Here is a 22,842-nt window from a genome sequence, read left to right as displayed (position 1 = left end):
GATTAAGTATGGATCTTGAATGTGTTGTGGGCCATTACCTCTCACACATGTCGGGTTATGACATCTTTTGTTATCATATAGGCCTACACTTAAAGTGATGAATATGAACCATGTTGGCTGGGACTTAACGTCCCAGTTATGTCTGCTGCCAAACTTTACACGCACATATTGCCCAACATTTCACAATAAACCCATGAAATCATGATTTTGCAACCGAGCTGCGAGGATTTATTCCCACTGTCAGGTTGGAAAATACTTTCAGTTCCAGCTTATCTCAAAATTTCTTTTCAGCTTTGAGCAGGAGATCATTGTCAGTGATCTGTTCGCACAACATTGTTATCACTCTATTGTCTAAAATACAATCTAATGCTGTCACATGATGATTTATCTCTTAATTTAAACTGTGGCATAATTCTCTGTATATAAACTTCCGGTACTAGTAGCAGCAGTGATTTATAGATTTTTGGCCTTGTTTAGTACTTTAGAAGGACTGTTAATTATGATTTCCTGAGGTTCAGAGTGCAACCTGGGATGGCAGATATTTTATAGAAAGCTCTCTTTAAAAACAACAAGACAGACAGCAATAACCTGTATGAAGTTGCTGGGGTTTATGTAAGGCATCCCACTCCTGCCCTCTGTTGGATGCATTATGAAGTACTGAAAAAATAAATCAAAACAACACACACACACACAGTTAAGTTACTTAAATGTTGTTGTTTTTTTAATTCACCTTTTCTTTCAAATGTACCATTGACAAAAGATGCACCCTGTACACATCATCATCATCACCATCATTTTCAGACACTGTTGGACATGGTTTATCTTATGTCAGAAACCGCGGGATGTGTTGACATCATCATCGTTCGACCTGACAGCTTGTTCAGTATTGGAAGTGGGTACAGCATAACATTTAAGTGCATTTATTGCATCATAAAGCAGACATATAAATGACAGTAGTGCAATTATACCCCCATCATAGCTGAGGAGATATCTTGATAGTCTCAGCGAGTGTCTTGACAATGCTAGACCTTGTATTGCATACAGAATTTAGGCAAGTGAAAAGCAATAGGAAGTGATAACTGTATATATAAAAGGAAATTGTGCTTTGGACTTTCAAAGAATAATTCTCTGTTAGTAAAAAGTTCCTGCAACAGAAAATGTAGCTAAAAAGGAGCTAATATTAGTTTATTTTTTATTTTTTAATGAGCTCTCACGTTTTGTAGCTCAAACCTGGTCCTTCAGAAATGAATGTGAGTGTCAGTGGAAGCAATCTTTACTGTGGTCCTAAATACTATCATAGATCATAGAACATATAAATGCATGCTTTCTGAGGCGCTGAATATAGACTTGTGTACGGTGACTAAAAACCTTCTACTTCCTGTCAGCATTTCTGTGCAATTTCATAATAATAACAATAATAATAATAATAATAATATCTGCATATGAATTTTACACTATGTACAGTTAAGCTATGATAATGCATACATCGGGATTGGTTATGTAGCTCATCGTTGATTTACTCATCATTGACAGTGGCTCATGTGACGATTCTCCTAAAAGGCCTTCTGATGAAACAGGAATACATTATGTCATGCACAAACATTTGAATATTTACACAGGTCGTACGTTTGTTAGAGGAGTTCTTTAGCTTTACATGATGAAAGTAGATGCACAAGTATTTGTTTGAGATGCAGTTACCATACTGAGACATGAAATGGTTTCTTTAATATTTACGACTGGTGTCTTTGCAAAGTTTGGATGAAGCTTTTCACATTTGCAGCCAAGGTATTCAAACAGTGCTATGACTGGAAATTGTACATTATGCTTAATTTGTGTGAATGCATATTTAATAATTATGTGTCCTGACGTTTGTTGAGCAGATACAAGGCTGCGAACAAACATAAACACACCAGCAGATGTCGCTCTCCATCTACTTATAAGCCTTGAGTATTCATGCTGAATTTTTTTGTTTGTTTGTTTGTTTATGCCAATAGACAATTAAATAATGAATTAGCCCTATTAGGAAGTGACCATTCACACTCTGTTGATGTGCTCAGAGACCTGAAGATTTCATGTGCCCACAACATCTAGAGAAGTTTACTGACCAACAGTAATCTCTTTGGAATTGAAAAGTGTATCAGATTATGGAATAAGGAAATAACAGAGGTGTGTGCTTTTATCCGAATATCAGTATGTCTTCTAAAATAATGTTTCTGAATGGATCATAATTAGCCAGAATTAAGTATCTTAAGTCTCTTTGCATTAAAAAAAAAATACCGTATGATTTACCTCTGACAATCCATTATTTACTATTCATTATTTATTGTAAATAATTCTTCCAAAGCCAACAGGCCACCAGTCATACATTCACATCACTGTGAGAGGAGGCGCACATAGACTGATGACATGCAACCCTACTACTGTGTGCTTGTCATGCATGGACTTATATCAGGGTCATCAGCTAAATAAATATATGAATTAATAAAATGTAGACTGGAAATCAATAAATGAATGACAATGGAAGGGTGTTTCTCTTGGAGGTTCACGTAAAAACACTCTGATAGAAACAACTGTGCCTTTGAGGAAACCTTTGGTTTCACTGGAATGATATCTTACAGTAATCTGTAGACGCGGAAGACAAACAGAATTAGATTTCTGTTACTCTCTGCTTTCTTTGGTCAGAGAGGAAAACCCTGGTATCCCTAAATTGGTAAACTTTTCATTGTTTTTGTGTTGTGCTGATAGATTTGCTTTGCTACAGAAATGTACGCTCATACTCTCAGGTGCATCTACAGTGAGAGCGGAATCAGCTGAGCTCTGGCTTTAGCTCTAGTTCGGCTTTGTCAGGTGGACGACGTGACTTCCAGTGTGAGAGCAGGAAAATGGCTGCAAGTTTGCAATGTCACTGTGAGAGGTGAGGGTGAGGGACGGTGATGTGCAGTGTCTGCACTGCTTTACTGTGTTTTCTTTTGTTACCAATATACATGCAGCTGTAGAAAGCGGCCCTGAGTTGTTGCATGGCAGTGGGAGCAGGGTGCTCCTGTCGAGGGGGCAGCAGTGAGGTGGAGGCTCCTCTCTCTGTAACGGTGATGGTCAAATCTTCCTCCTTTTCTTCTCTCAAGGGACTCTGCTCTTCTTCTCTTCTTTGCCCCTCGGTGGGGCCTGAGAATGTGGTGGTTGACTTTGACGATGAGGGCGGCTGCTGCTGCTGCTGCTGCCCCCTGGTGGCACCCTGGTCCCTGTGCGCTATGACTTCCTAGTCTTGACCCCAGCTGACAGCACAGACTGCTCTTGCAGAGGAGTAGGAGGCACATTTATGAACACATAACAAAAAACAAAAACAAAGAACAAGTAAAAAAAAGTTCTCACCTTTGACAGGGGTAGTGATCATTCTATCAACTCTTGAGTCTCAGAAAACTAGGGACAGAAAAAAGGAAAGAGGAAGAAGAAATGTAAAGCAGAATGCAGCCCAAATATAAAAGGAAAACAAGTTGAATATTAGTTTGCCTTACCTGTTGGCTGGAGTTAGCTGACGGTGGGGTGATCACACTTTGGTCCAGTAAGGGGTTGACAGGGGCAGAACAGGGGAGATGTGTAGCACGCCAGTAAATTTCTAGGTACTCTGCCAGGTGTTCACATGCATCATCCAGCTGATTCTCATCCAGGATAACGTCAAACAATTCCTGTTGAGTTGAGTCGTGGAAAGGAACACGAGAGATAGGAAATTAAAACTCCAACAGTCAGTGTCCATTAGTAGATGTTTGCAAGAGTTCCTGGTGAGACATACAGGTGGGCACTGAGCTAGTTTGTCCCCAGCCATCATCTGAACATTGAGGTGTTTGCTTTGTGACTTCCCTCGAGATTTGATCAGCCTCTGAAGAACCTGTGAGACGAGAGGGTCAAGCAGTTCAAGTGATTTCAAGAGTGAAAAATACTCTATTACAGGAGGTCATCAAAGGCAAAGCTGATTATTATTTTCCTCCTTGTTTAACATATCACGCTATACTACATCTATAGCAGAGGTCTCAAACTCGTGGCCCCCCTTAATGCACCTGCTATTGTCATAAACAGTGAGCAATATTTTGTAATTAATTATAATCATACATTAGGTTAATTATACTGTACATCTGACTTTTTTTCTATATATATGAGCTTGTTTCATGTTTTTATTAAAGATCTCCATATGTTATTTCTTTTTTTTTCATTTTTGCATCATAAATTTGTTTTTATTGTCAACTGTATCATAACAAACACTTTCACTTTGTGAATAAATGAATAAAGTGGGAGAACTTTTTAAAGTGGGGTATGACCAGACTGGACACTCATTGGTCCCAAGGTCATTTGAGGTTGAGACCCCTGATCTACAGCATAATATCCTACATATGAGCACAAGCACCTGATCTTTGACTCTGAGAGATTTAGAGATTTTAATTTGGCAATTAAGAATGTACAGATTATATATTACCATTATCATAATATACCATCATAATATATACATATATATATATATATATATATATATATATATATACATATATATATATATATATATATATCTTAAAGAACATTAAATCAGTCAAAATGGTTTGTGCTCTACTTTTGGCGAGGACACTTTGACGTAAACAATGATGGGAGCCAGGGACGTTTTGAGGAGCTGTGTTGGGTGATTGATGGTGTCTGCGTCCAGGACTACCAGCTGAAGAGACTTGGCCAGCTCAAAGATCCTCTCTATCTCACTCTGGACCTCAGCTGTAAAGAAACCAGAGAAAGAGTGTGACACGTTAACAGAGCAGCATCAGTTAATTTAGCAAAGTTTCACATGGCAGAAAGAGAAGGTATCGCTTCTTAGCAGGTATTAATCTTTATTTAGCCAAAACAAACTCAAAGACTTGTCACCTACCAATACTGGAGCGTGTGTTAGATCTTTCCATTATGGCCTTCTTGTTGAGCACTGATCTTTTCGCCAGTGACAGATCAGCAGTCACCCGTGTAATAGAGATCCTAAAGATGAAGCGTCTTATCACATCATATCCACAACTGCTCCATTTCAAAGGAAGAGATGAACTTGTACTCTCTCGCAGCTAAAAATAAATCATCATCATGATGTGTCCTATCGACCATGAAAATGTGATAGGCAGGATCCCACGAGCAGCTCTGTAGCTCAGCCACAGTGTAACTGTACACTGAGCTGCAGCTGTGGAGAACCGCCACAGACAGATTTACCCACCTGCCATCAAATCTGTGCTTCAGGAAGTCAAACAAGGCTTTCTGCATCATGTCTGTTACCTATAGACAGGGAGACAGGAAGAAGGAGGTCAGGAGAGACTATGCACAGACACGACTCCACATTATAAAACTGGGAAAAAACTGTCTTGCATTTCAACAGCATGGTATTAGACGCCTAACAATCTAAATAAGATTTGAAATGTAAGGATTGAAATACAAAGTGGGCCACACGGTTGGTGTAGTGGTTAAAGAAGACCCAGGCCGCGACCCGGTCGGAACAAGGGCCTTTCTGCATGGAGTTTGCATGTTCACCCCGTGTGTGTGTGAGTGTGGGGGGGTTTTCTCCGGGTTCTCCGGTTTCCTCCCACAGTCCAAAAACATGCAATATGAGGATTAGGTCAATTGGACACTCTAAATAGACTATAGGTGTGAGAGTGGATGGTTGTTTGTCTCTAAATGCGTCCCTGTGATGGACACCCTGGTGACCTGTCCAGGGTGTGCCACACCTATGTCAGCTGAGATTGGCACAGCACCCCCTGTGACCCTCATGTGGAGGATAAGTTATTATAACCAAATGGAAAAATCTTTTATTGTCTTTAATATACACCTCTCCTGAAGACAAATTGTACATCATTCCCAACTGCTTCATATTTTTCTCATGTGTAACCAGCATCTCATTATGGATGTCCTGCAGTTATAGCTGTAAACAAATACATTACAACACTTCTTCACGTTCTCATAAATGTTTATAAATTGTTTGAGAATTCTAGTAGAAAATACTGCCTGCCTGGACTTTCTAATGCTGGACAGAACAAATCATTGTCATATGAAAAGAATATGCACACTTGGCACAATACAGCAGTTCATTAATTAATAATGAATTAAAGTGAATATTTAATTTTTACAACAATGCCCTTCCTGATGAAAGACACTCCGAACAGATAGTGTGTGATGCTGATGGTGTATGTATGTATGTATGTACTATATACACTGTGAGGATGTAGGAAACCAGTGTACATGAAGCAAAGTCAGAGGCGGTAAACAGTAGTGAGCGACTGAAAATAATATGTAGAAAACAAAGCAGAAGGAAAGAGAATGAGAGAGGGAAGAGAGCGAGAGAGGGAGGCAGGCTGGTGTTCACCGCAGGAACATCCCTAAAGCACATCAGCAGAGCAATACATGAATATTTCACTCTCTCTCGCTCTCAAACACACACAGGTTTGCACAGCTATTCTTGTTAGGACTCTACACTGACTTCCATTCATTTGAACAGCATAACCTAGACATTAACCATAACCATAAATGCTCAAGCGTAACCTTCATATTGTAATCTTAAGTGTAATTAGAGTCGTGTTTAGGCCAGAAAAGGTTGGGGTTAACAAATGAAAGTACATGCACACATAGAAACGGCTTGCTTCTGTTCAATTAGACCGATCACATTTGAACATGTTCATCTGCAGATACATTTCATTTTCTGAGACTAATCATGTTGAAGTGCATCATGTTTACATACACCTCATTGTATAGGTCACTTACAGATCAGTATAGGAGACGATATGATGCTGTACATGTGAGTTTTGTATCACTCAAAATGGATCTAAGATTCCTGTTGTGTGTGCTATAATTTCATCAGGATATGACTGTGGTGTTTGGTATCACTGCTAATGGGATAATGGGAGGCAAGAGCGATTCCCTTTACATCAAACCAGACAAGTCCATAAGAGAAAAGCCAATCCTGATTAAACTGGAACCAATGGATGCAATTCCAGAAAGACATAAAAACAGACTGCTAAATATAAACTCATACTCTATAACACATCTAAGGCTCGCACTTCAACAGAGTGGAGGAGACTGGGACCGAAACCACCAACCATGGAATAAGTGAATGAGCTACAGCCACCAAAACGTAGCAACGTTTTTTACACTTACGTTATTTGTTATGTTCAGTATCTTAATTTAGTGTCTTAATTTAGCAGCCATCTGACATACAGCTGACTGCCATGTGCGCGCCCGTAGGGTTAGGCACATGGAACCAGCAGACACTCGCTGAGTGAAAACACGGTAGCCAGCAGGGACATGAGGAAGAACAGATTTAAGCCACTTCCCACCTTAAAAAATGCATCTACATCTAAAACATCTCATTGTGAGGCAGCCTTTTCAAGCTGGAAATGTATTGTTTGTTCATTGGTCACTCTCCTGCACCAAAGCCCACTGAGAAAATCTGCTATTTTAGGTCTTGGAGACATGGCAGCTAATCTTCTGCTACAATACCTCATTGGTAGGTTTGTGTCACTAAGGAAAATTTGAATGAAGGATTTCAAACACCAAAGTCACAAGACAACTCATTCAAAGTTACTGATTGAGATCGGACAACGAGTTTGAGTGTACATGCAGAGGAGAAAAGAGTCTGACTTTATCTCTCTCTATAAGCTAGTGCGTATTGAATATTGTGTCCTGTTGACCTTTACGTCACAGAAAAACAAACAGTGAGAAGGACCATGCCGTGGTTCTGTATGTTTCGTACCTGCTATACGTGTTAATCGTGATACCAATTAGATCGAGCATGGCTCTTGTGGTTGCTGTGATGCCTGAAGAAAGATGCCACCGAAGCAGTTTATATGGCGTCTCCTTCTTCTTTGGTGCATGCGCAGAACGCCAAGTCAGACTCCAGTCCGACTAAGTGTATGCATGCAGGAGTAATCGGACTATGAATCGCATTATCCAGGTATGTCAGTCCGATAAAGACTGGCTGAATTTCGGTCAGACTAACGTGTTTACATGACATTAAGAAAACCAAATTATTGCATTTTTATTGCATGCAAGTAAACGTGAGTGAGAGTTGATGCTCCCAGGCAGGTTCATGGAAACAAACTTCCAAAAAAACCTGAGCTATCCTTCCTATCCTAAAACATGTCAGCACATACACATCTGAACACATCCAGGGAATCATTTGAATCCGAAAGCAGAACCAACCCACGCTAAATGACGAGCGGTACTGATTGTTTGCTCACCTCATATCCTTTCAGAGAAGGACCCACCAGCACCACTGGCCGCATTGAGGGAACCACATCATAAGGAGGAACATGTTCAGTCTGGCCACAAGCACAGAAAATACAGACCAAACATTTAAAAGTCGTTGTGCATGTCACACTGTCCTGTTAAATATGCACAGAACAATTTGTAACGGAATGACAAACATACCTGCTTCTGCTTCTGTTTGGCTTACAGAATAAACAGAATGAACATTAGGTAAGCTGGAGGAAGGCTAATAATCTATAAGAAGCGCCACAAAATTGCATTAAAAAGATAACATACACATTTTGCTTGGAAACGTAAATTTACACTGGCAACAAAGTCACCTTTTCCCTGCAATTGTCACATGATAAATTAAGTAGTTTAAGTAGTGTTTGATTTAAAAAGCAAAATGAAAAGTTTAGCCCATGAGTAGTTGCTGCATATAAAAGTGACCCTGTGAGAGGATGCAGTCATCATAGAAGCAGAACAAACACATGAAGCAGCAGGATTCCTCCAGTCCCACTTACCTGCAGATGGTGGGGTGGACCTCCAGCCTCCTGATGAAGCGTTCCCTCCTTTCCTGTGGCGCAACATAATGCAAGGGTTTATTTCATGTGAAGCCCCTCAGGAGGCAATTAAATTATTATATAGCAGGATTTGAAGGAAAACAGAGCAACACATGACTTGTTAGGTCAAAAAATAAACAAATAAAAGTTTTGTTTGTGCCAGACAAAAGTGTGGTTCAAAGTTTTGGACAGTCACACAGCAGTGAGAGCTGAGTGATCTCTGACCTTGCTGCCGCTTTCTGCTCTTGTTTTATCCTCATGGCTTCCAGTTTGACAGGACTTGGGATAAAAGTGATGTCAGCTCCTTCCTTCACCAGCCGACCAATCCACCAATCATTGTTGTATTTCTGCATGAAAGCAAAATACAGCGTATTCAACTGTGAGGTCATACAAGCATGACATGGAGAACTCTTCATGATGATCACGATCATGTTTGTATGCAGACTGTCCTCCAATGAAACGTACATATAGGTCGTATGCAGGAATTACGACCTATGTTTATGTTTTCAAAACCAGCGCCCCTAGCGGTTGTAGACATAACAGCAACCACTTCCGTCTTTGACCCTTGTAGCTTCGCTGATGTCGGCACCGGCAGTCGGCTCAGTGGCGAGAGCACTGCGCCGGGGCGCGGTCGACAATGGTACGATTCCTAACTACACCACCTTTTTAATATTTTTTAAATTTTGACTACCTAACCCTGTCTTTTTTGCCCTAACCCTACCCTCAGTAACATCTGTGCATATTCGAGTTGGAAAATACTAGTAAAAACATACCTTTACGTCGCATTCAGGGGTTTGAAAAAAACGACCCATAGTCACGTTTTCAGAAAACGACCTATATATACGCTTTCAGGGGTTGAAAAAACGACCTATATGTACGTTTCGGTTGGAGGACAGGTTGTTGTATGTGTTGGCTGTAACCTCTCACCTCTTTTATGTGCAGAAAGTCTTTGGTTTCAAAGTTAATTGCAGCGCCTTGGACTGGACAATCTTCATCAAGGGCTCCACAGTAACTCACATTGGTCTTCACTGCAAATGCTACTGGTTTAGACTGTCGAGAGGCAAAACAAATTAAAACATACTATGGTCATCAGGACCTGAAGTCGACTTCAATAGCAAGCTTTGACCTTTGAGCTATTAGGCTCTCACCTTGGCTCTCTCCAGCTGCAACTGAGCCTGGCGCTCGGCTTCTCGCCGAGACGCCTCCTGGTCCTCCTCCAGGGACAGGTCGGAATCAGAGGGTCGACTAGTGTAGGAATCGGCTGAACCCTGGAAGAGAGGAGAAGACAGTTAAATACACCATTGTACCATATCTATAACACAACATAGCAGTTTTTCAACATTGCATGTGATATAGTGCAGGCTGACTGTTGAGATAAACAGATGCAGCTCCAGACAAATTACCTACATTTCCCTCTATGTCCTCCATGTCTTTCATGTCTACCTTGCTGCCCTTTCCTGAAGCCATGTGATCTAGTCTGCAAGTTACTGCAGCTTTCCAAAGCAGGCTTTCTCAGGGGAGCATGTGCCTGATTACTGCAACAACACCAACAACCAGCCCAGTATTGTTGTGTGTTTGTTCACTCAACCAACCACAGATGTTGACCCAAAGTCTTCAGGAAAAGCAAACTGCACTGCAACTCTGACAATATCCTCTATATACATGTATATAGAGATATATATCTCTCTATATATAGCGATATATATCTATATCTAGATATATATCTATATCTAGATCTAGATATAGATATATATATATACAGATGACATGGACCTGTGGTTTAGATTCTGCCACTAGACAAACTCATTTTAATTATGTGTCTCGAAGTTTGTGAATTGTTTTTTCTATTAGTGATTGAACACTTGTGGCAACTTGCTGACACTTCGGTAAAACTAACATTTACATTCATATTACATTAATACATGAGCAGCACTTTTAACACTATGACTCTCACAAACCTCACAAAATCCTTTTCCTCTCACTCCATCAGCAGCCTGTTTTCTCCCTTGTGGCTTCAGTCCCAACTGAGTGCAGAGCTGGAAGACTCCTCACATACCAGACAGGAGCACCCACATAAGGAAGCCAAATATAGCTCTTTAACAACATCATCCTCATTTTACTTTTTTCCTGCCCTCATCTCCTCCTTTTACCAACTATGTTCCCAGCCCTCCAAAAAGCTGTTTGAGCTGAATCCAGTGCAGAATGTGTCGATTTAATTTAAAATCACAGCCACAGGTGGAGCAGAATCTGAAGTCATGCACCATTTTTAGAAAACTTGAATGCAGATGCAGAGAATCAGGAATCAGTAATCAGCGGTGTCAGAGTGACACTCAACTGTCAGACAGATGATAACACAAGCCATTTTATTAGATACAGCTCTTCAACTGCTCTTCAATATCTCATTAGGCAGTTAAATGTAAGGAAGACCGAATGTAAATATTTACCGATGGACAAGTCAACAGAAACGAGTAAAAATAAAAGTTAGCTTTAACGTAAACTATTTTCGACATTTTAATTGTCACAACCAATAATCTAATAGAATATATAACAGTCAAAAATCCACATTTATCCATAAACTATAGGAGAAACCAAGAGATATCGGCAGACTCAATATTTTTCACCACAGTGTTCTTAATGTATCTTTCAGACTAATTCCCTCTGCCCACTGCAGAGCTTCAACACTAAAAACCCTGCTGTTCACCACACAACAGTGGGACCAATAGTGGAAGCATTCATGCAAGACTCAGCATTACTGTGTCTGCCCATTGTGTGTGTGTGTTTTTTACTGTTTTAATAAGAGGGAGACTCACAATGCAGTTGTCTTTGTAAAAGTACAGATCATACTAATGAACATAAGAAAAAATGCTGATTATACTGCAAGTCCTATTCGAGCCTGAGATTATGTCTCTGCATCGGTTGTACATTTTCACCAGCAGAAAGAAAGATGCATATCACAAACACACACTTCTTTAATGCATGAATGAATGAATATTTTTGTCCTGTTTACTATATTATAGTGTCCAATATGACAGTCAACAGAACATGTAAATAGGTTATTTATGCATATAAAGCAACACCTGTTATTTATGGTATTTGCTTTTTATTGGTCTATAGCAGAGGTCTCAAACTTGTGGTCCGCAAGCTTAATATCAAGTTTTCAACGAGTGATGTTTGTGTTGTTTTTTTATAGATTCATAAATAAATTTGTATTGTGAACTATTTATCGCTCCATATCAAAACAAACACTTTAATTTTGAAATGTTGAGAAATATCATCATAAATATTATCATGTTAAGAGGGGAGCCATGCGTTCCATCACTGAAGCCGCAGAGAGGGGGCGAGCCCATGGATTGGTGCTGCTGGGATGCAATCTGGGACTTGATCAAAACCAGATGGGGCACCTGGGTGGGGGGTCTGATGTTGAAAGACCCAAAAACCCAGAGGACCCCAGGAACTTCTTTGAAGATGCATCCTAGCACATCCCAGAGACTATTTTGAGATCTTTTTCTCAATAGGTTAGACTTGAGGTCTAACTTAGGTCACGTTTTAACTTGACCCCCCACTGACCAAACTAGACACTCAGTGAGCCCCATGTCATTTGATGTTGAGACCAATGGTCTATAGCATTTTGAATGAACAGCCAAAGTGACGTCATGACTTCATGACTATACACACAGAGCCTCTCGTGTGGGCTCAGCTACAATGTTTAAAGGTGTGAGTGACTTCATCAAAAAAGACTATGAGATCATGGCAGTAGAATCCAAATCACTGTTGCTCAACAGATGGGCCTCAAGTTCAATGCAGAGCAGCAAAGTACAAAGAAACAATAGGTGTACACTTACAGTATTATGTTCAAAGCCAGATGTAGAAAAGGAGGGAGGGAAGAGAGAAAAAGTGAAGCGATGCTGGCAAAGTGAGGGAACGAGACAAGACTCTATGCTGAGACAAGAGTGAGAGGGGATGAGGAAGGATAAAAGCAGAGGGAAGATGTCTCAGACAGATAAGCGGCTCGTGGAAGAACAGGATGAGTTTGCATTCAGAGTGATTCAACAAAAAAGGGGAGCATCAACAGCGTACCTTGTTACCGATGAGTCCTGTAGCGCTCGAGTCGGACATGATTGTGCTGCCAGTGTACCCCCCCCATCCCGCCCCACCCCCCAACCCCCCACCATTGCACAGAAAAGGCAGAACCCTCCTCCTCCTCCTATCTGCCTGTGGTTAAGAGGGAGAGGCACGCTCAGCTTAAGTGCTTCACAGCTGACGTTGCTGGGTTGCTCCAACATCCATTTCCTATTCAAAATTGATGCCCTGACTGCAGCATCAGTGTGTACACACCCACATACTGGTATAGTCCAGTGGGTTTCTTTAGCTGCATGCCAGTGTTCATGGAGCTGTCATCTGGTTTTCTCCTCTCCTGTCCTCTCCTCTCCTTTCCCAGCATCAAAAACCCTTTCTTCTTTTCCTCTTATATCAATTCCAACTTTGAGGAACCCTGAGATCAAGCAGTTCCGCACAGACAGGTTTGTCCTGTGTTTACTCTCAAACAGCAGGGTATCATTTTCAACTGGGCACAGACAGAACTTCTATAAATACGACTCAGCATAGACCGGAGAGTTACGTAAGCCACGTTAAGTGTTAATAATACAGTAATAACCAAACAAGAAAAAGGCTAAGACACAGTTGAATCTGCCAATCAATGCTTTTGGGTGTGACACTGTCAACACGCTCTATACAGTTAGCAGAAGATAGGGAGACAAACAGGCACGAGGACATGAATGGAGCGATGGAGAGGAATTAGAGGAGGACAGGGCTGTGCCCGCCTGCTTGTCTGCCCTGCACCATCCTTCTGACAGGAAGGTGATGCATGAGCCGACAGAACAGAAATGCAGCTGTGAGTCAGCAGGCAGAGTTCATCAGACGTCTTAATAAGCTGGGAGAGAGCGTCTCTATGCTGTTGGAGACCGTCAGCCTCATTGTTCGTGGCAAGTCATGCTCTCTCTGGATCACCTCAGGCACTGAGGACTCCATACTTTTTGTCACTATTGTACTGGCTCCCCCACCCTCATTCAACTTTGCCTGTTTAAGAATTAAGTGCACTCTGCCAGGGCTTTTAGCAAAAAAATGTCTCAGGGCTATTTTTCTGTGTGGCTTTTAAAACGAGACGCACACACACACACACACACACACACACACACACGCACACACACACATGCACCCACATTAATGTAGCTAGAAAATGTCTAGCCTCTGGCACAGAGAAGATGGGATCACTATTGTCATCGTGAGTGAATGAAACAGTGATTGAGTAACACAGGGTTAAAACAGAAGAAACAGAAAGAGGAGAGTCAATTATAAACAATCTAAATGATTGCTTGAAAATAAGAGAGAACATAAACTGAGCAAAATCATGAAAAAGTGATTTTCTATCAATACTTGATCTGTGGCTGCAATTCTGCACATTAATGAAGTGAAGTGCGAGACGGTTGGAATGAGAAAGACAAGTGGGAGGTTGGAGAGAGAGGAGGAATCAGACAGAAAAGAAAGAGGGTGGAGTAAGTGTGTGTTAGAACAATAGGAGCAGATATTAACAATAGAAGCTTGAATTTTGTTGTTACTTGGTCTACTGTTTGGTCAGTCTAAATATAGCTTGTCTCTCCTCCTCTCCTCCCCTCTCCTCTCTTCTCCTCTCATGCTCGGGTTGACAGTGGAGAGATGAAAGTAGATGATTGTCAAAGTTCACAGAGTTTGGATGAATAACGTCCAGAAGGAGCAGAGCAGAGCAGATCTGAGTGTGGCTTAGCTTTATTCACTGATGCCATATCTAAATATGAACTAATTGTTCATAGGGAGAAGAAGAACAGACACTGCTGAGGCTTGTTTCTGTGTCAGTCTGCAGCATGTTTACAGAATCTGCTGGATTCATCGCTTTTTTCCAACGTGACAAAACAATGTTCAGTCCTCCTGATGATTCAGGAGTTCTTAATAATGTTTTTAGCACTTGTTCTAAGTTCACACAGACCTTCACAATCACATAAAAGACAAAGTGAGCAAGGTGGGTGTGGACGTAAGTGAAAATATGTCTCCCAAAGAAAATTGTGAAAACTTGATATCCAAAAACAAATCCAGTTGCTACCGATTCACTTTGTTTTGGTAAACAAAGACCTGGATGAATGCAAATCTACACAGATAATAAAACTCAATGTAATATGTCAACTGTCAACAATTAGATGACACACATATGCAAGCAAGTCCTTCCATCTTTTTTTACTAAATATTTTTTAATTATTAAATAAAGACAGTGATCTCAACCGTCAAATCTCATTTTAGCACAAGGATTTTGTCTTAAATAATTTAATCAAATACATGTCTGACTAGCAATACAATAAATACATTTTAGCAGGTGCCATCTCAAAAGGCTGCATGGCAGTTTATGACCCTTGCTTATATACAGACATTTTGGTTATGGCACGTAAAAGGTATTAAGGTTTGATATTTCTATATTTGATCCATTTAAGATTTTTGCTGAGCACCACAAAGTGGCCACACTCCTTCTATACTGTAAGCAACGGAGAAGCTCTGCACCAACCAAGTAGCTCTCAAAAAGACGGCTTTTACTAAAGCAATGTTGCAGTCATCTGCCAGTGTTTTCAACCTTTTGACTTGGGAAGAGACACATCTGTGTGTAGAGGGAGCTGAGGTAGAATTACAGGCAGAGGTGGATCATTCAGAGAGAAGGTCTCCTGACAGTGCAACCAGAGCAGGGCAGAGTGGATCAATAGGAGAGCCACCCAGATTGATACTCCATCCTGTCTTGAGCAGCTCCAACCTCCTTCTGCTCTAATGTTACCTTCGTTTTCTTCTTCTGTGTGTAATGAGCCCTTAGCAGATCCTGCAGCCTATAAATAAGCACCTCCAAGTCATTTCAAGACACGCGACAACTGCTTTATCACAGTCACAGCAGCATGGAGGGTTAAGAATAGGGGACATATCGTATCAGCCAAACACAGAGGAACACTACTGTTGCAATGAGGACAAGATAATGATATGAATATCAGAGGGTCAACATCAAAGCTGACATACAGTAGAGGAGGAAGAGGAGCAGTAAAGTCAGTAAACTCTATCTTTCATCCCCGGTCTTGCTTTGGCTTGGCAGGCAATGCTGTAGATGGTTTCGGCTTCCATCCCCCGAGGGATTCCTCAACCTGACTTCACCAAACTGCTTCAAAGTGCAGAGAGGCTGGGGTTAACCCACATAAAGCCGTGTACCTACGAGTACAGTGGGGCATGGAATGGCACAGCGCTGCAGCATCCTTCATTAAATCAGATTTGTTTGTTAGAGGCTGACCTGATTTAGGCTCTGGGTTTGAGTTGGGCTTAATTGGTTTGTCTTGACAGTGGGCAGAGCAAAGTGAGAGAATGTCAGATTTATTAATATGTAATGCCGTCCTATATATTCACACATTACTGCTGTATATCGAAAAGCTGTGCATTTTATTCTGTTTGAATCTTAAACAGTCAGTCCCTATGCAGGGCATACATAAAATAGTAGAAAAAATATATTTTCTAGATGAGACAAAAGGAATATGTCATAAGAAAATAGAGCATGTAGTTAATTAGACTTTCTCAACTTTTATAATATAATATAAAAAAGGTAGGCTTTTTAACAGGATTTCAAGGTTGGAACTGGAATCTCAACATTACTGGTTCATAGAATTTAATCAAGGCATTGCACATTGATGCACCAATACACACACACACACACACACACACACACTCATGCACTTCGCTCCTCACGGGACAGGCTTTTAGTGCTCTGTCTCATGCAGTATTTAATTGACCCCACACAGGAAGCCTTGCAGTCACAAATGCATTCCTTCCCCCCACCAGCAGAGAAAGCATGAATGTCTGTGAGTGAACCCACAGCTTCCCACCACTGCAACTCTGCCACACAACTGCACTAAATAACATTTTCTGGTTTAGTGCACAACTCAGTACTTTCCACGGAAATGTCACTCCTGACAGTGAGAAGTTTGGACAAACATCAAATTTAGCCCCATAAATCATCACAATTCCTCAAACTTTCAGTCAAAATGACACAAGCAGAGCTCAAGGATCTCCCTGCTTCTGTAGAGTGAATGATCAGGCAGTAAATAAAGCAATCTGTTATTGGGTGTCCACACAGTTTGCAGGGAGGAGATAAGACGCAGAAGATGTAGCAGCATACTCACTCAGTTGGAGGTAGGAGAGCACTCTCCCCGTCTCTCTCGCTCGTTCTCTCTGCTAGTCAGTCATGGTGTGCTCTCTCACTCTCTCGGTTAACACTGAGAAGCTTGTAAGCAGCCTGTCCCTCTGTCTTTCTCTGAACCCCCTCCTTTTCTAATTCTCCACCACTCTCAGTACACAAACGTTTGCTACGTCAGTGAGGCTCTCTCTCCGCTCTGCATATCATCCTCCCCACCCTCTCTCCTTTCTCTCTTCCTTCATCTCTACCTTGCCTGTCCAATGGGACTGAGCATCTCCAGCACATGCTAAGTTCATTCAGGACTCTATCATGATACATCATCACTGTGGCAAACATGTTATTTTGCAATAATATGCTGCTATGATAGTCTCCACACTAAAATCCTCTTTAACTGAAACTAACCTTGTCCACACCACGTCCCAAGACCAAAGCTACACCGAAGGAAGTGAAAACCATGCAACCATGTTGTATCACTGACGGACAAAAACATAAAACCTCAAAGGGAACAGAATCTGCCACTTTTCCTGTCACATCAAATTGTTTTTCAGCCACTGTGGGTTTCAGCATGTCAAAAAGAAAAGTTTAGAGAGAGGAGGAATTCATGTGGCGTGTGACGGGGTATGGGAGCCATGTTTAGTTGTCTCTGTTCGACATGTGGAGACGTCCCCAGTGTAGTATTCTGTTGACCGGGTGTGTACTGTAGATGTCATGGCTGGCTGTGCTCTGACAGCTGCTCAGCTCCTGAGTGTACAGACAGATTGCAGATGTGGAAGGATAAAAAAAACACTAAAAAAAATCTGTTATGTACCTGTAAATGTAACTGCCAATGATGTAATTACAATACCGCGTCAAATAAACAACATGCATCTGAGGACGTACCAGTGTGTGTGACACCCCAAACCCTGTGAATGATGTGAAAATCTACAGCAAAGTTGAGATTCATAATTCATAGAATAGGTTGTAGGAAACAATAAGGCAGTGTAGGAAAAGGAGGAGAGTGAGACAGAGGAGGCATTCTGCATGAGCAAAAGATGTGAATAAAACATGACTGAATTAATGTTTAGAAGTTAACCTCCATGGTGCTTTGCACCAAGAAGGAAAAAAACCTCAAAAATGAGAAAGAGCACCTTTAGGAGCAGCATCCAAGCATTGAGTGCAGATGTCAGTCTTTCCTGTATGAAGAGCCTCTGTGGGCAGAGCTGCTGCTGCTGGTGCATTATGGATGAGGGGCTATTTTAAGGCACTGGTGATGCTGATTTTTGGGATTTCAGAGTGGAGGGAAATCACATCTGGCTGCTGTTAAATTCTTCACTGAGGTATGTTTGTTGACTTACATGCAGATACGCCATGTGTTCCAAGACACACTTGATCCCTGTTTGATGGACACAAACACACACTTAGAGAATGCAAACACACTCATGGGATGACGTAAAGTAAGTGTCACGAAGTAGTGTTTCACACAAACAGGTCAGTTTATAGTGATAATGCACACATACAGTATAATATCTGCTTCACTCAAGCTGCGTATTTAGATGTTTCCAGGACAATCTGAGAAATTACCCAAAATCATGTATCTGCCTATTAATATGAGTTAAAGCTTACAATGTGTAAGCTTTAGCAACATCTAATGGTAAAGTTACATGATGAAAATGAATATCTATCATATATTTTCCCTTCGAGGCATGTAGGAGAACCTATGGCAGCCTTCAGTTATCATTAAATCTCTAAAGGTCTTTAGTTTGTCCATTGTGGGCTACTGTAAAATAGTAGTATACAGTAGTAGTACACCATGTAGCATCCCTGGCTGAATAATGGTCTGGCTCCTTTACTGCTGGTTTTTAATAACATGAACATAGGAATTATCTCCCTTTAACTCCATTTTAGCCCTTTTATTTATATTTTAGTAAACAATAGCTTAATGTAGGAATATTGGCAATAAAATGTGTAAAACAAAACCAGTTTAACTGTGCAAATAACTCGTACTCAACACAGGATGATGCTAATGAAGTAATTATGAGGTGATGCTACTAGCATAACATTCACATTCACATGAAACTCTATAAAGTATTAACTGAGATTAAAAACAGCTCAAAACACACATGATACCAAATAAAACATATACAGACCTTGTGCCCTTGTCAGCCAGGTGCTAAAACAAACCACAAAAGGTGCTTGAGACACCGTTTGCAGCCTTAATTGGTACAACATTACGTTTTTCTCCAACATCCGGGATTTTACCCTTTCAAAATAAAAGCATCACTTTTGAACAGATGAACTACCACAATAAAGGTAAGATAAAATGTCATTTACGCACCACGGTGGCCTCAGCGGAGAGGACTCGCACCTGATGTTAATATACATGGCTCATTCTGGGCGAAAGCAAATTACTATTCCTATATTACAATGACTGAACTGACCTTTAATAATTTAGCACAATTATACAGCAATTACGGTATTATAAGGTATATTAACTCAGTGATTACTTTTTAGGTATGTGCTTACATAGTATGGTGAAGTATTTTAATGTGCTTCAAGGTTTGACATGTGATCTTGGTTGTAACAAGTTGTTTGTTAAGTTACTGTTGCATTTAGTTTCTCAAAACCAGTCTGTTAATCTCCTCTGACCTCTGGCATCAACAAAATATTTTAGCTCAGAGAAACTGACACCTACTATTTCTTTGTTTTTGTACCATTCTGTGTAAACACTAGAGATGGTTGTGCATGAAAATCCCTAACGACCATGTCAAGTTTAAAGTCACTTAAATCACCTTTCTTTCACACTGTGATGTCATTCTGATGCTCAGTTTTAACTTCAGCAGGTCATCTCGAGCATTTATATGTGCCAACATGTGTTGAGTTGCCGCCAGGTTGGATTAGATATTTGCAGTAACAAGTAGATGAACAGATGTACCTATTAAAGTGGTCAGTGAGTAGTGAGTGATGAGTAATGTGGCCTTAATTACTCAAGCTTCAGTAGCTTCAGTGACAAAAATGCACCAATGCAAATTGTGTTGTGGTCCTGCCTAAAATTTTATTAAACAAGGTATCTGACATGACACGATGATGACATCCGAGAAGTCTGATATGTAACTGCTTTTACCAAGTAGACAAAAAACAAAACTTGGCACAAACAATGCAGTTTACTCATATACTCAGATCATTTTGTAAGAGGATAATTTGAAGTACCAAACCAGTCTCAGTGAGGTGCTGGGGTGAATTTGAGCGCTCCTGCACACAGGACAAATATAGCAGAGATACCCTAACAATAGACTGCCTGCAGTTTGTTTCAAAACACACACATAGAAGCAAATGATGCAATAATCTAGCTTCTCAGAAGGAGCTATTCCCGGTTGGATAAGGCTGGCAGGCAGCAATGGCCAAAACCATGTGTTTCGACTTTCCAAGCACCTTTAACATAGTCCAGACCCTGTGGGTGTGAAACAGACACACGGAGATGCAGATGGACGCCCTGAGTGTGGCGTTCTGGATGTGGATTTATCTCAACAAGTCACAGATTGTCATCCTTCAGCTAATTGTGTTCATTACAAAGCATACTGTTGGAGCCAATTCTGGTGTGCGCTAGTTTGTGGGTCGGTGAGTGTGTGTGTGTGTGTGTTCTTGTATGGGTGTCTTTGTGAGGACCAAAGAACTTATAAACCTAAGGGACCTAACCTAAAGTGAGGACATTTTTGACTGGTCCTCATGTTCTGTCAGCCCTTAAAATGGCTTTTTGAGGGTTAAGACATGGTTTTAGGGTTAGAATTGGGTTAGGATTAGGGTTAAGCATTTAGTTGTGATGGTTAAGGTTACAGAACGTATTATGTCTATGAATGTTGTGCAAACGTATATGTGTATTGTGGTTTGTATTGCAAGTGTCTTTGTATCTGCACATAGAGTATAGAGTATATATATATATATATATATTGCCACAACACATACTTAATCACTTTCTTTATCACAAGAGTCAGCACTCTATAATTGAGAGTGACCAGAGATAGAAGAAAATGGTGCCATTGAGATTTTAAATCTAAAGGTCCAGTGTGTGAAGAATTTTTGGTATCTTATGGTGAGACTGTAGATCGCAAATTCCCTTTCAAAAGTGTATCAGGGAACTTCAGTTGCATTTCTTTCTTTCTTTCTTTAAATCTTTCCTCCTTCTCCTTCATTGGTTTATGTACAGGATTTTCTTCTTCATTTGTGTCCTAAGCTTCCAATTCAAAATGCGAAACACAAGCTATGGCTGGTTTGTAGGGGTAGTAGATGAAATTTCTGCCAATAAACCCTCCTAAATGTTACATAGTGAGCTTTAAGAAAAAGTACAGGGTACTTGAGCTAAGGGGTAAAAAATAAAAACATTAATGCAAGATAATTTTGTGACTTTTTGGTGAATTGTTGCAAGGTTATTTCATCACACGGCTAATTATGAATCACATTATTAAGAGAAAGTTATTACATTTGATTACAAAGAAGAACACTGTTGTATGATATTGCAGTTTCAATTACTGCTCTTTCGTCAGCAGTTGCTCCATTTAACATTGCAAAAAAGAGACTTCCATTTTACATGTTCCCTTTAATCATGACAAAGCTAACCTTATTTCCCAATGTTGGCCTTTATATTTTCTCCTTAGATTATCACTTGCATTCCCTCGAGGCACTTTTTTACATTTCAATGTAAAGTTTTTCATATTGTTACTCTTTTGCATCATGTAGCACCTTATAATTGTCTTAACTTTATAAGTTTGCATTTAGATTATAAGACAGTACCACACTTAAGGGGGGATGGGGGGGGGATCTTGATGATGCAAAAGCTCACTGTAACACTGTCCATCTGATTTAATTATCAGCTTCCCAACAAGGACCTGCCTCTACCTTTTATGACACCTCTTTACGCGTAAAGGTGCAGTGATGAATTCAGCTCGGTTTAAACCCACTTTACAACACAGGAGCAGTCAAAATCTCATCCAGTCGTCACCCAGCGGAGAGAGATCCACAAGAGGAGGAAAACTGAAAACCAACCAACCTCGTTGAGTAGAAAGACGCTTGAATTGTTCAGGGACATCCGTGGTTGACGGCGATCTTGGTCACATCAGCTCAACTTAGGAGAGAGAGAGAGAAAAGCCACAGTTTTCAGACAGATCACTGCGCCTCGTCCAAACATTTTCACAGCACAGCGTTTGGATGAGAGGATCAGTCTCCGCTGGCATCTGCGCTCTAAAACCTCCACTTTCTGGATCCACGACATGATCAATGACTGTACACAAACCCAGACACATGGACACGCAGACGGATAGATTACAGCTTTCTGTGTGAAATACGCAAGACCTGCACTTTTTACACAGTGCTGTGTTATTTATACTTTTGAATCTGTGTAAATGTTATAAGTTTGGCATCGGCTATTTGATTAACTATTATGGGTCATTTCCACAAACTATTTTCCAAACATTTGATAATAAACATATGTTATTAAAATGTGGCCCCTTTTGACATTAATATTAATTGAATAGTCTTAAATATAGTCCGGTCTTTGACCCCTGTATGAATCTTCGATCTGTGCAAGTGATTTTTTATTTATTTTTTATTTTTGCATCTATTTTTGTGTTTTGCGTGTGTTGTCTTGTACCTTTATCTGGATGTGTAGATAGATAAATAATACTCATAACCTTTAACATTCTATACGACGTTTTACCGGAGGATAGAACGCAGGTCCTCTCACTTTTCACTGATCCAGCACTTCAGCCTCATCATATCCTGCAAACGCCTTCCATTTACAGGGACAATCGACCGCTCCGGTCA

General features: G+C 40.5%; 1 protein-coding gene across 3 annotated transcripts; it reads right to left on the bottom strand.

Annotated features, from left to right (window-relative positions):
* Positions 1–694: 694 nt before the first annotated feature.
* Positions 695–22,253, bottom strand: cacnb3b (calcium channel, voltage-dependent, beta 3b). 3 transcript variants are annotated; one of them, XM_058643744.1, is made up of 14 exons: positions 22,070–22,253; positions 9,956–10,075; positions 9,735–9,857; positions 9,033–9,154; positions 8,769–8,821; positions 8,428–8,447; positions 8,238–8,318; positions 5,228–5,286; positions 4,901–5,001; positions 4,598–4,749; positions 3,788–3,883; positions 3,513–3,683; positions 3,370–3,417; positions 695–3,285 (listed from the first exon to the last, which is right to left on the bottom strand). In XM_058643744.1, exons 1-13 carry the CDS (start codon positions 22,106–22,108, stop codon positions 3,388–3,390), a joined length of 1,167 nt encoding a protein of 388 aa, XP_058499727.1. In that variant the 5' UTR covers positions 22,109–22,253; the 3' UTR covers positions 695–3,285; positions 3,370–3,387. The 3 variants fall into 3 exon arrangements, with proteins under 3 accessions (XP_058499727.1, XP_058499728.1, XP_058499726.1); XM_058643745.1 differs by lacking the exon at positions 22,070–22,253 and adding an exon at positions 12,885–12,939 and having other exon boundaries at positions 695–3,290; XM_058643743.1 differs by lacking the exon at positions 22,070–22,253 and adding an exon at positions 12,885–12,939.
* Positions 22,254–22,842: the final 589 nt, after the last annotated feature.

This window comes from Solea solea, chromosome 11 (genome assembly GCF_958295425.1).
Source record: "Solea solea chromosome 11, fSolSol10.1, whole genome shotgun sequence".
NCBI lineage: Eukaryota > Metazoa > Chordata > Actinopteri > Pleuronectiformes > Soleidae > Solea > Solea solea.
The sequence above is the reverse complement of the archived record's forward strand: the minus strand, read 5'-3'. Positions and strand labels throughout refer to the sequence as shown.